The sequence below is a fragment of the Cardiocondyla obscurior genome, linkage group LG10 (assembly GCF_019399895.1).
Source record: "Cardiocondyla obscurior isolate alpha-2009 linkage group LG10, Cobs3.1, whole genome shotgun sequence".
Taxonomy (NCBI): Eukaryota; Metazoa; Arthropoda; class Insecta; order Hymenoptera; family Formicidae; genus Cardiocondyla; species Cardiocondyla obscurior.
In genome coordinates this window covers 2,233,015-2,245,886 of record NC_091873.1, presented here as the reverse complement: position 1 = coordinate 2,245,886, position 12,872 = coordinate 2,233,015, and the positions used below count along the sequence as shown (strand labels likewise).

The window sequence follows — 12,872 nt, the reverse complement described above, 5'->3', positions numbered from 1 at the left end:
TATTGGAGGACCGTATCTTCGGTGCATCGTTCAGTATTTGTGATTGAATATTGAGATATTTGGTAGTTGCAAAACGTCTGATACATCTCTCTATTATTTCCATGTCCCTTCGTCTCCGTTTTCCCTCTCAAATGGGTACACTGATGTTCTTTTTCTCAGACGGCAGTCGATAAACTGTTTGGAATGTCGTCGAAGTTGTAACGAAGCGCCATAAAGTTACGACTACGTCTCCGGCGCGAAACTCCTACGAACTTTCAAATACCTCTGTCCAGGTAAAAGTTTAAGGAGCTTTCGTAGTGTATGCGCTCGCTCGCAAGCGTTTCCCGCGGCGATAAAAATGCGAATAATCCAATGCATGTTCTCTCTTTAACAAATCGTGGTTTAACATTTTCACGGTGAAAATATTTTAGAAAAGGCTATATTTTATACGAATATTTTATTAGCATTTTACTTAAAACATGCAGCTTATTAATAAATGATTAAATTTTTTATTTTCATTACTCTTTACATTTTTGTTTTTAAGATTTATCTCTGCAAATTATTTTTTCTCTATGGTTGCTCATTCATATTACGTATAAATTTTACGATTTAATAAGCAGCGGCAAAAACACAAATTAAAGACAACAATTTAAATAAATTATTCTTACAGTACATCGTACTCTCTTCGATAACAGCTTACAGTTGCTAACTTCTTAATTTCGCCAAAGGGTTTCTTTCTTTCTCTTTTTTTTTTTTATAAATGCAGTTGGTACATACAGAAACGTACGCTTGTGCTTTTAATCTCACGTATCTTCCGTTGACATACAGGAAAGGATAATATCTTTTCTTCTAACTTTCGAGCGACGAGACATTTCTTGAAATATTTATTTTATTTTGATCCAAGAACGAGTGTAAGCTTAATTACATATCGTTTCGTAATTTAATGATTACCAATTACTTTGTTCGTGATTACTGCGACCTGTATGAACCGGACGACTATGTACACGCTCTTATTTAGCAGTCCTGTGCCTTCGTTATCTCCGGCTTCGGCCACGATATATCGTCATTAGCCGTCACGCACCGTCTCGCAATACGCACATACCCGCTAATTAACGCAGACCTTACATTTCTTCCAAATAAATTTGCCCACATTTCTAATTAACACGAACGTTCGGCCGGAACAAAATAACCGTCTCGGTAAGCGAAGCCACCCCGTTCCGAAATTTACTATCCTCTTCGGGGGCTCTAAATTATTCTAGAATGTGACAATTCTTGTCGGAGTAGTCCCCGTTGTTCCACGGCCATTCGATATAAGTACACTTAAGAGCGCGTAAAAGCCGGCCTGAGAAAACAGGATGTCGGGAAATACGATATTAGATCCGGTATAATGATCGCGATACCACCCATGTAGTCACTTTATTTTATAACAATCGATTATAAATAACAAAGTATCATTTCCGCAGTGTCAGTGTTTCTTTAAAATCGCTTGAAATGCCAGAGATATAAATACGCGATAGTGCATTACCCCCGCGAACAAAAAAGGGTCGCTATTAAAATGTAGCTTTGTAAAATTCACTCAAGTTTTCCTGCGAGCGCTATCGATTCGCGAGGAGTTCCGTTCCGAACAAAGGATATCGCTACGTTCGTGAAATGCGCCAATCGCTTTATAGTATATATGAATATACAGTATATGTATATACATAGATGATTTTTCACGAAGCACGTTTTATTGCGTATCGATGAGCGACAGCAGATCGCGTTTCAAATGTCACTGGGATAGATAGAAAATTGTCTTATCAAGTTCTTTAATGTGAAGCGCATAATATATGTATAATCGTAACTGTTTTTCGTTGACGTAAATTCGCGTGAAGATTGTCGGTATTTCCCAAGACCGTTCTTCAGTAGCCGTTAATCGCGATAACCCGTTTTTGCATCGTGATAGAATTGCATTGGTTAATTACTTTTGTTTCGAGAAATTATCGGTACTTACAGCGTGAGAATATCAGAATTACGGGACGAAGGGAGCTACTAAAGTATATTTTTCTCCGTTACCTTCTGCAAGACGGGGCATTTTTTTTATTGAATATTTAAAGAAATAAAAAAAGAAGTAAAAAAAAAAAAAAAATAAAATAAAATAAAACGTTAATTCGTTAACGAAAAGAAGTGGAAGGCAAAGTTTTAAGCATTGCGTCATTATATATTTCTCGGAAGAAATTCTTGACTTTAACAGACTTTACGTTACATATAAACAGGAGTTTTAGTTGCTTCCTAGTTAGGTGCCACCGACATTGAAATACGCCGTATTGTACAATTTGTGAAAAATGCACGCGTCGTTGCATATCGCCGAGAGACGCGCCGCTGGTATTGTATTCTCGTAATGACTTCGTAGAATGAAAAAAAGGAAGAAAAGACGTAAAAAAAGAAAAAAAAAAAAAGGAAAAATATAATTCTCTCACGCTTCTCAGCGCGATGCGCGAGTGTTTCGCTCGTCGTCCGTGCATTCGTGCTGTTTGCGGAAAATCTGCGCGTGTCGATCGTGACGCGCATCTACGAGTCGCGCGTGCGTGCGGCCGCAGCGATACGGAACGCGTGATTTCGTAAGACGCACTTGACGCAAAACAGGGACGGACTTAAAATATTTTTAACTGCACGTCCGACGATTACACCTCCGACGGTATCAGTTGGATCGCGATCGCCGTTCGCTTCATGGAACGATATTTTAATTCCCTAAAGGAAATACGCACAATGCGTGGGCTCATCAATACCCAATTACCTAAATCGTCAAAAGCACTGGTGCACCTTTTTTGGTCTCTCCTTGGTTACCTGTTATAAAATGTAAATTACACGAAAGATTCGGCATTTCGAACAAAATATTCTGCAAAATCATCAATGTTTCTATTATACATTGTCCATCTGTATTTGAAAAGCATAAGGTTTGATATTTTAGTTTTTCAACTGCGGAAAAAGTTTACGTTGAATCTAAAAATTGAATTTTGTTATGAAAAAACTGTAACGCATATCGCTGGGGTCATAATCGAAGTACGGAAAATATCTAAATGCATGTATTAGGAAATGTTTTACGTTATACGAGTGTGTGTATCATCGATCACACACTATTACATCGGGCCATTACAAAAATTTTGCAAAACGTGGTCGGGCGTTACAGAAGAAAATTCGCAAAGCGAGTCATACTCTTTCCTCCCACTCGCAGGGTTAAGCCGGCCGATATCTCGGTGTTCGCCAGCATTATCCGTCCCACGCTCTCGCGCACACACGTACTCGCAAACGCGTATCAATTAACACGCGTCACGACGAATCGTGCGTACAACGTGCGCAATCGCGAATAGCGCACGGCTGTGTGTACGTGCACGTATGAACACGCGCGCGCATCACCCACGCGTTCGCACACACGCGCACGTTAACGCATGGCCGCGAATTTTTGCCGCACTGCCGCCGGTAGCATCGGCTAATTTTACCACGCGGATCGCGCATGCAAGAGGTACGCTGTAATCTCGCAATTTATGCGACGAAAATGGACCTCCTATCGGCGCGATCAATTTCTCCTGTCGCGATCTTATAATTTCTCCACGCGAAGAGGCATTTTAAAAGGGCTGGAAAAAAATTTCTATATACAAAAATTGGAAGATGAATTATTTTATTAGATAGTTTTCTATTTATACATAAATTTATTAATTCTAGTTTGACTGTTTTAGCTAAAGATTTAGTTAACATTTTATTATATATTATATATGTACAAATCTGATTAAATGCGATAACTGCGGTATAAAAATTGTCGTCGCCGTCTGATAAATTGTTTTAGTTTAAATTTTAATTAAATTAATATAATCGACTTATAATTATTTTCTAAACTGTCAAGCAATATCGTGAACTTTGCGTACTCTATTTCCATATTAGGAGATTAGACTATCCTATCTTTCTGTTAGATCAAAGTGTAAAATTCAACTTTATGCGATATGTTGAAACAACGCGATAAGACTTATATATTTCTATTGTTAAATGTGCTATTTAAAAGACAAATTTACATCGGCCGCGATGAAAAACGGGCGACTCGCGATGTTCTCGCGTCGTGAACCGCAGCATGTGCATATTGTTCGTAAATGGATTGACCCAAAGAAAACCTCTGAAATGACATAAATAACCGCGGCGTGTGGGCCGCATCGACTTACGTAACAATACACGCCGCCGCGGCTATCGCGAACCACCGCGGAAAAATCACGCAGGAAAATTAAGTACACGCAGCGCGGAGAGGAAATGTCTGTAGCGCGATCGGTAAAAATCTAAAACCTTATCTGACAGACGGAGAAAGTCGGGAAATGCTCCAAAGTCCATGGAGTAATTCAATAGAATATGTCGGTCGCAAGATTATCAATAAATTTTTTTTTTCTCATTGCCAAGGAAGTTGTAGATAGAAAAATATCGTGTATAAAATGACTTGTGATATTTTATGTATGTATCTCTATTACGACTTATTTAAAGCTGAAATTTTTCGTATAACTTCAGATAATCTACTACGAATATATTTATTTTTTAATTATTCGTAGAGTATTCACATTTACATACGGTCTTTAACTAAATATGTCAATTTAGAATAAATTAAAGTTTCGGATTTTTTAAATAGAACTTTTAACAGTCATCGACAACAAATTACTTCTTAAATTAGTAAAAAGTAATAAAATTTAAGAGAAGCAGTAAACTAATGAAAGTTATAATTAAATTATAATGTTTTTTTTTTTTTTTGCTTTATCTCTCTTTCTTTCTTTTTTTCTCTCTTAAAAAAAAATCAACAAAAAGGTATACGTAACAATTCAAATGGGAGTAGACATTTGTGACATCGGAATTGTGCACCTATATACGGCTGCACTTCGTTCACTCCGCACAAGCGTCCATAGATATGTACATCCACTTTGGGTTCTTAACTTTCGCTATTAAGCGATTTCGCTGAAACCAGTACTTGTGAGTAAAGTTTGTAAAGCGCGGCGAGGGAGAACCCACCAAGCTGCGGTGTTTATTGCGCGGAAAAAGAGCGGGAAGCCGCAGCGGCGTTTCGTGGCGTGCGTGTTCATATCTTTACCGGATTAAATCAGCCAATTTTTGTATTTATAAAATATAAACCCCCCGCGCGCGCGATCCAAGACTTCTTTCTCCCTTCGCCTCGTTCATATATTTTGTACGGCAATTCTGCAATCAATGCGTGCTTTATGCAGCTCGAGAAACAGTCGTGCCGGATACGCGCGTAATCACATAACGCGTAATTATAACGAAAAGGTATGCTAATTACTAGACTTAAATTCGATATAAAAAAAATTATTTACCATCGTTGCTTCTTTTGTTTTTGTGATACGTTCACAATTTGGACATAATAATGCTTTATTAAAACAGAAATTGCAAATAATAATTTCCATATGTTTAACTTTGATATTATTTGTATTACTGCAAATTATATAAAGTGTCGTTATATGTGTTAGATGTCCATTTTGTGTCCGGTATATTTACATTGAATTATTATTATATATTTGTATTATAAATAATAATTATGGACTTTGCAATTTATAAACATCGCGGATGTTATTTCAGACTCGTTGTAAATAAATTCATCTCACCGGGATATGAAATGCGAATGGGAAGCGTTAAGCTCGTAAACATATCAATCGATATTTCGTGACAAGATTGTCGTTACATCTTTAATGAAAATAACTTGATGCGAGTTGGCGAATACAGTTTGCCGTTTAACGGATCTCTAGCGCTTCCGGCAAAAAAAAAAAAAAAGAAAAAAAAAGTTTTGAAGGTTCCGGTAACAACCGACGTTATAGCCGTAAAACGATGAAATCAATGCGTAACGACCGTACCGACGCTATATTTAGCTGGCGAGAGTACAGGTAATTTCTATAACCGCCCTGGCGCATTGACAGGTGCAATTTATCTGAAACCTGAATACGCGTTGCCCGCAAATCTCTGTTTTAAAACGCTCGAAAACTGATTATCCGCGCTTCGACATCGCTTTCCTCCAATACGCGATACAGTAACTTTGCATAGACTGCAGCGTAATTGGCTCAGGATATAAAGCGACGTCGAAGTATAAAGGAGATATCCGCTTGATATCCGAACTGTCGATTTTTTTATCGTTCGAAGTATTCTCTCGTTCTTATATGTATAATAAATACATCCGTATAAATATTCCCTCCATTTAAATCCAAGATAATTCTGCACGATAATTCTCTGAATGGTTTAGTCATATCTTATTTTTTTCACGTAAGATTTTACTCTTCTTCTTCCCCCCCCAAATAAAATGCAGTGAGACGTGTGTTTTAAAATTTTTATACCCGCTTTAATTTTATAAGCAATTAATTCGTAAGCTTTTTGTGCTCGACTATCAACGCGTAAAGCCAGCTCTACCCTGTTAAAAAATTTCAATGAAGAAGCTAGGGTTTTGAATTTTCTTGGAATAATTAAACAGTTTCAGAGCACCATATATATGATTGAGAGGGGGGGGGAGGGGGTTCTGTCATGCACCGCCGTAATATCGCGAGAGCCAAACGAATCACGCGAGTATCGTACAGCGGTACGTACGTACACGCTATCGCGCATATATCCGCAGATATATCACGCGAATGCACGTTTACGCGAATAACGTGCATAATTATGTGTGTGCGTGCTGCTCGCTGGGCTGCGCACATGTTCGCGACACGTGCGTGCGCGCCGTTTCACGCATTAGGCGGCAGCAATAAATAAAGTCGAACGCGGGAGAAGGAATAATAAAAGATAAGCTCGTATCGGTCAGCTGATATCGGCCGTGCATCTCCGGATGTGTTTGGACACACCGACGGCGAGTGTGCTTATGCGTTTCGCAAAAGTATTGGTGCAGCACACGGTGCGTTGATACGTTGCGAAACAGAAACGCTCTTTAAATTATATGCGCGATTACGCGTCAAAGAATAGCATTACCCACGGTCGCTCGCGCGCACCTTTCATCGGGTTCGAGTTGAAATGTTTCGCGTGACGATTATTTCTTGTGGGGAAATAGCAATAATCTTGCCCGGATGAAAAAGTTTTCCCTCCCCTTAAACTTAAGAATCTTAGGGCCAAGTATCCGAACTTCTTGGTAACTCTACTCGATAGACGATACATTGTATCTTCATTGTATATTTATTAGATAACAGAATTTTTTTTTCTTTTTTTTCTTAAATTAAAACTAGGAAGATTAATTTAAGATAAAATTAAGGAAATCTTGATCGTTGTAAAAAACGAATTATTTAGCTTTAATTAAATTTGAAAACTGCTCTCGGGGAAATATATATATATATATATTTTTTTTTTTTAACATTTCTTTAATATTTTACTGTGTAAACCAGTTGAAGAACTCGTATCTGGGCCACGTGACGCAGTGTATTGTTAGAGGATGCAACGACCGGGGCTGTGAGTGCCAAATCGTATAAGTTTTTTCTTATATAGCAGGGTTGCGGGGTGCAGTTCAGACATGGGAAGTGAGCATTACTGCCTGAGGTGGAACAATCATCAGAGCAACTTGCTGGGTGTGTTCAGTCAACTGCTGGAGTCGGAGTCGCTGGTGGACGTGACACTGGCGTGCACGGAGGGACCGTCGATACGCGCACACAAGGTAGTCCTCTCCGCGTGCTCCAGCTACTTCCAGGCCCTGTTCCTCGACCACCCGAACCGTCACCCCATCGTCATCCTAAAGGACGTACGTTTCGCCGAGCTACGTACCCTCGTCGACTTCATGTACAAGGGCGAGGTAAACGTCGAGTACTGCCAGTTATCGGCCCTCCTCAAGACAGCGGAGAGCCTGAAGGTTAAGGGTCTAGCGGACATGACGAACATCAACGCGGCGGTAGCATCCAGGGAAGACCAGCAGCAACAACAGCAGCAGCAGCAGCAACAGCAGCAGCAGCAAACGCAGCAACAACACACAAGCACTTCCGATACATCGCGAGAGCATCATCGAGAGCGAGAACGAGAAAGAGAAAGAGAACGAGAAAGAGAAAGAGAACGAGACCGAGACCGAGATCGAGAACGAGAACGAGAACGAGAACGAGAACGAGACCGAGACCGAGACCGAGACCGAGAAAGAGATAGTGTAAAAGAGACAAGCAACAAAGAGAGGGAACGAGAGTCGAACGTCACCACAGGGGTGTCGGCCAGCGCTAAGGAATGCGAGCAGCAACAGCAACAGCAGCAGCAGCAGCAGCAATCCAGTAACGTCGCTCAAAACACCCCGAGCGAGACCGCGGATGCGGTGGACATGACGGATTGTTCGCCGTCGCCCGCGGGGCCTGGCAGCCCTTGCCCGGGGCCGCTGGCCCTCGATCGACCCAGGAGGGACTCCGAGGACGCGGCTAGCCTAGAGGAGACGAGGGCCGGCTCGCTCAGCCCGATCTCGGTGCACAGTGGACCATCCGACATGAGTCTCAGCAACAACACCGGCGGCGGCGCGCCCGGTGGCGTGCTGCCGTTAAATCTACCGCAGAGCCGGCTTCCGTCCCCGCACAGCACCGAGCCCCTCGCCGGCCCGTCGGGCTTACCCCCGGTCCAGCAAGTCCCGCTAGTAAGTAGCATTGAGAACAATTTTGCAAAAAGAAATACTATTTCGATCTGGGCAAGTAAAATCCATCAGGCTTCGCAATCCCGATACGTAAATTTATCGTTGACATCAAAAAGAACGTTACGAATAAAATTATCAGAGTAATTAAACGGATCTTTTACATACGTTGATTGTAAATATAATGTTCGCGTAAAAAATTTTTTATATGTTTTGGGGATTGTCTTTGTTGAATCCTGCTTGCTCATATACGTTAAAAAATAGGTTATTTAAATAAGAGCCTTGAATATCGATAAAACGTCAATCAGTCATATTACCTATGTCGACGACGTAATTTAACATGAGCAGAATTTAATATGAACGAATTTAAATTTATCAAAAAATTTATTAAACGATTAAAATTTACGTCAAGAATTGTGAAATACGTTTTGAATGATATATCAATGTGCGTTGTTTAACGCGATTAAATTTTATCACGGCGAAGATTTTTTTCTTTCGTTCAAACCTTCTTTTCTTTTACTTTTACATACAAATAATGTTATTACGGAATTTACGAACTTAAATCAACTGATTAGCGTGTCTTTCGCGTTCGACGTTCTAGAACCATTGATGGCCGACGTTGCAATTATTATTCAGAAAGAAAACCGATAATAATTTCGATGTTATCTGTCGATACGCCATATGACAATCGTGTGCGATTTCGACGTCACCTGTTCATTGTATATTTATTAGCTGGATATAAACCGGACGTACTTTTCCATTGCAGTCCCTGAAAAAAGAAATGGACTGGGAAAGGTCGACTGAGGAGCGAAGCGCGAGCAGCGAGATATCAGCGGACTACAGACTCCCGCCGGATCCGGTAAGTCCCTTTTTTTTCGGCGAACCATATATACATATGAATATATATATGTACATACATATATATACATATATATATGTATATATATACATATATATATATTTCCAATTTATTATTAACTACTTTTTATTCTCGTATCCTCTCTTTGCTCTGCATTTCTATATACATATATTATATATTGATAAACGTCTCGCTCATTCGCAATCGTCGACAGGCGCTGCGCGTTGCGGATGAGACGGCTATTATGTCCATTGCGCCAGAGTCCCTTCAAGTTGCAACTGTAATTATGCGTTGCAATGTATTATGCTCTATCATTATTATGACCGAATCACGGCGGATCATTCGTGACGTGCTACCCGATATGACGACAGACGCGACTTTGAAGTATCGTCAATGCATATGAACGTACTTCGCTTCAATCTAGAGGTCCGACGGTGATTGCATACGTACACGTACACGCGCGTACGCACTCGCGTGTATGTGTATGTGCGTCGAATTCACTTTGCATGTGGGTCTCTTGCATGTGCCCAAGTGCTTTGCTGTTTGCTGCTCCCTGCTAATTTGATAGAATTGTCGCGTTATCAACGAAATTGCCACAACTCTGCGGTGTCTCGCGCGAGAATCATGAACAATGTTGTAATTGAAAGCAGGATTCTCGTTCGTTCTTGCGCTTTATTCGTAACGATTTTTACCCGCCGACAGTCACCTTACAGCAACCCATCCCTCACGCTCGAGTTCTTCCGACGCGAGATGTTCTTTAAACCTCTTCATTAATCGACGCTCCTGTCGATAGCTCTCTTTGACGTCGGAACAATATTTTCAAAGTATTTTTCGTATAATTGTTTTTCACAAATTACGCCAACCTTTAGCTGCAATTAGATTTACGTGGCATAATATAAATTCTAAGCGAAGAAAGGAGAGAAGGATAGTGAAATCACACGAAATTATTGCGGCACAGATCTTGACGTAAAATTTAATAAAGACTTATCGGATTATATTACATACGAAGAAAAAAAAAATTGATTATGCATGTCCATCGACCGTGATAAATATAGTCTTTTTTTCCAAACTAATCCACTATTTATCTCTCGTCTTCTCTCTGCTTTCCGATACACAGATGCATATATATACATATATATGTATACATTCTCTGTCTTTCTCTCTGCCTTTCGTCTCTGTTTCGGAAGTCCAGTTTTTCGTCTTTATCTATTTCATTCGATGGTCCCGGTTTCTAATTGTGACTACAGAGACGTGAACTTTATTGGAATAAAACAAATTATCTCCAATTTATCTCTTTAAACGCGACGCTCGAAACGAACATTAAAATGTATTGAAAAACGAGGAAAGGCCGGGTCGTATATAAAAAAAAAAATTTCTGTTAAACTAGAAAGTACGAAGCTACCCTTTTAAATTTCACGACTCTGTGTCTTCCACAACCTCACAACCCTTTTTTTTATTCCTTCAGGATTCTTCTGCTTGCTACGCGTGCAGCTCGCGCCAAAAGTGTACCACTCAATCGTAAAACTCGTCCCCATCCGTTTGTGATCTCCATCCCCATATGCTTTGAGGGGACCAAAAAAGTGCGCTCAAAGTCTGTCATGAGAGAAAGAGAGAGAGAGAGAGAAAGAGAGAGAAAGAAAGAAAAAAAAGAGAGAACGAGAGAATGAGAGAAAAAGAAAGAAAGAGAGAGAGAGAGAGAAAGAAAGAGAAATGAAAAAATTGACAAGTGAAAGAAACTATGAAAAGCTAAATGAATCCTCTCCCGTCCTGCCAGCCTGTCTTGCTAGCTCACTGTCAAGAAGTTGACCTTCGTTTTTGGCCATGATTGTTTTTTTACTACATTTATATATATATACATAAATATATATACATATATATACACATACGTTATGTATAACATCGCATATCGTTTGTACACTGTGGTAAAATATTTATATATATTTACTTATATATTTTTCGCACAGCATATATATATATATGTATATGTATATACATAATCTACATGTATATATATGCACATACATATATTGGCATAATGTTAACATATTCATTATACCATTTGTTACTTTGTAATATTTGTATTTCAATTTGTCGTTTTGGTTGAGTGCAATGCCTTTTGCTACGGCGAATAAATTTTGCGGCGCGGCACATACGCTGCAAATACGAAAAAAAAAAGAAAAAAAAAATTTTAAAAAAAGGGACGAGGGACGAGAGGGATTGAGAACGAGGCTGTGGGGGTTGTCATGGGCCCGTATACATATATATCTGTTGGTATTCTATATCTACGTATATATATTTATTCATTTATTTATATATATGCAAGATGTCTCTCTCGAAACTATCGCCGCTCGTTTTGTTCATAGATTTTTTGACCAATCTGGAGTACAATCTGCCTTAGAGTTGATTTTAATTACATCTGTATCTCACTCGGCAAGCTTAGTATAATTAGCGTCAAAGTCTCCGTAAACTCATCTTACAATAAAATTTTCTCGCAAGATTCATTTAAAATTCACCAGCAAATCTCTCGTTACTTGTTTTCCGAGACTTACTTTATAGTGACAATCTTCATTTCTGTTTGCGGAACATTGAATAATTAAAATCGCTGAATAATTAAGCTCATCCGGTTACGGTTAACATTTCCATTTACATTTTTGAGTTGGTCAAAAAATCCATGTATGAAAGAAACGGCGATAACTCGAGAACACCCTGTATACATATATATATTTATACATCGTAACACACTCGAATAATTTGTCATACATGTGCCTGGGGTGCGCGGCGCGCCAAACAAAAATGAGCGTCAACTTCTTGTGAATTCCGTCTTGTGTGCTACCGAGAAGCATTACTTCTCGCCACGCCGGAGACACTTTCTCCTCCGAATGAATGGATTTTATGAATTAGACATTGAAGGAAAGAAAGATAGAGAGAAAGAGAGAGAGAGAGAGACAGACAGAGAGAGAGGGGACCTCTTTTAGTCGCAACACGTGCTTATAGTAGTGTCAAGAGAACGAGCTTGCCTGTACTTTCTTTATTTCTTTTTTTTTTTTTTACCGAAGACTTAGATGCATTAGAAAAAATTAGTCGTCAAAAACAAAGAGAAAGTGACAAAAGGGAGCACGATACGAAGGATATCTTATTTTTTTTTTCTTGTTCGTTCAAGATTACCGTGGCGTTCGTTTTAAAACGGTACGCTGCGGTGCGTGTGTGTATATACATATACATATACATATGCACATATATGCATATATACATACGTACATATTCCTATATAATAGACATATATATATATACATATATGTGAAATATGTGTGCATCTGTGTATCCTGCAGATCAAGTAGTGCCGGGGTGGTTTTATCACGTGGTATTATTACGGCATACATAGTAGTATAGTTAGTCCAAATAACATTAACGTATCATTAAAATATTTACGAGACTAGGTCAAAGAACGAAAAAAAGAAA

At 39.3% G+C, this 12,872-nt stretch overlaps 1 protein-coding gene across 8 annotated transcripts in view; it reads left to right on the top strand.

The window, feature by feature from the left end:
• Mamo (zinc finger protein 628-like) overlaps positions 1-12,872 on the top strand; it is a 207,230-nt gene that overhangs the window by 162,099 nt on the left and 32,259 nt on the right. For 6 of the 8 annotated variants that reach the window (XM_070662583.1, XM_070662585.1, XM_070662589.1 and 3 more), the window contains 2 exons: positions 7,450-8,560; positions 9,321-9,413. In XM_070662583.1, the coding sequence (XP_070518684.1) occupies positions 7,475-8,560; positions 9,321-9,413 (1,179 nt within the window). In that variant the 5' untranslated portion in view covers positions 7,450-7,474. The remainder of the gene's footprint in view (positions 1-7,449; positions 8,561-9,320; positions 9,414-12,872) is intronic. The other 2 variants (XM_070662588.1, XM_070662587.1) reach the window with 1 other exon arrangement.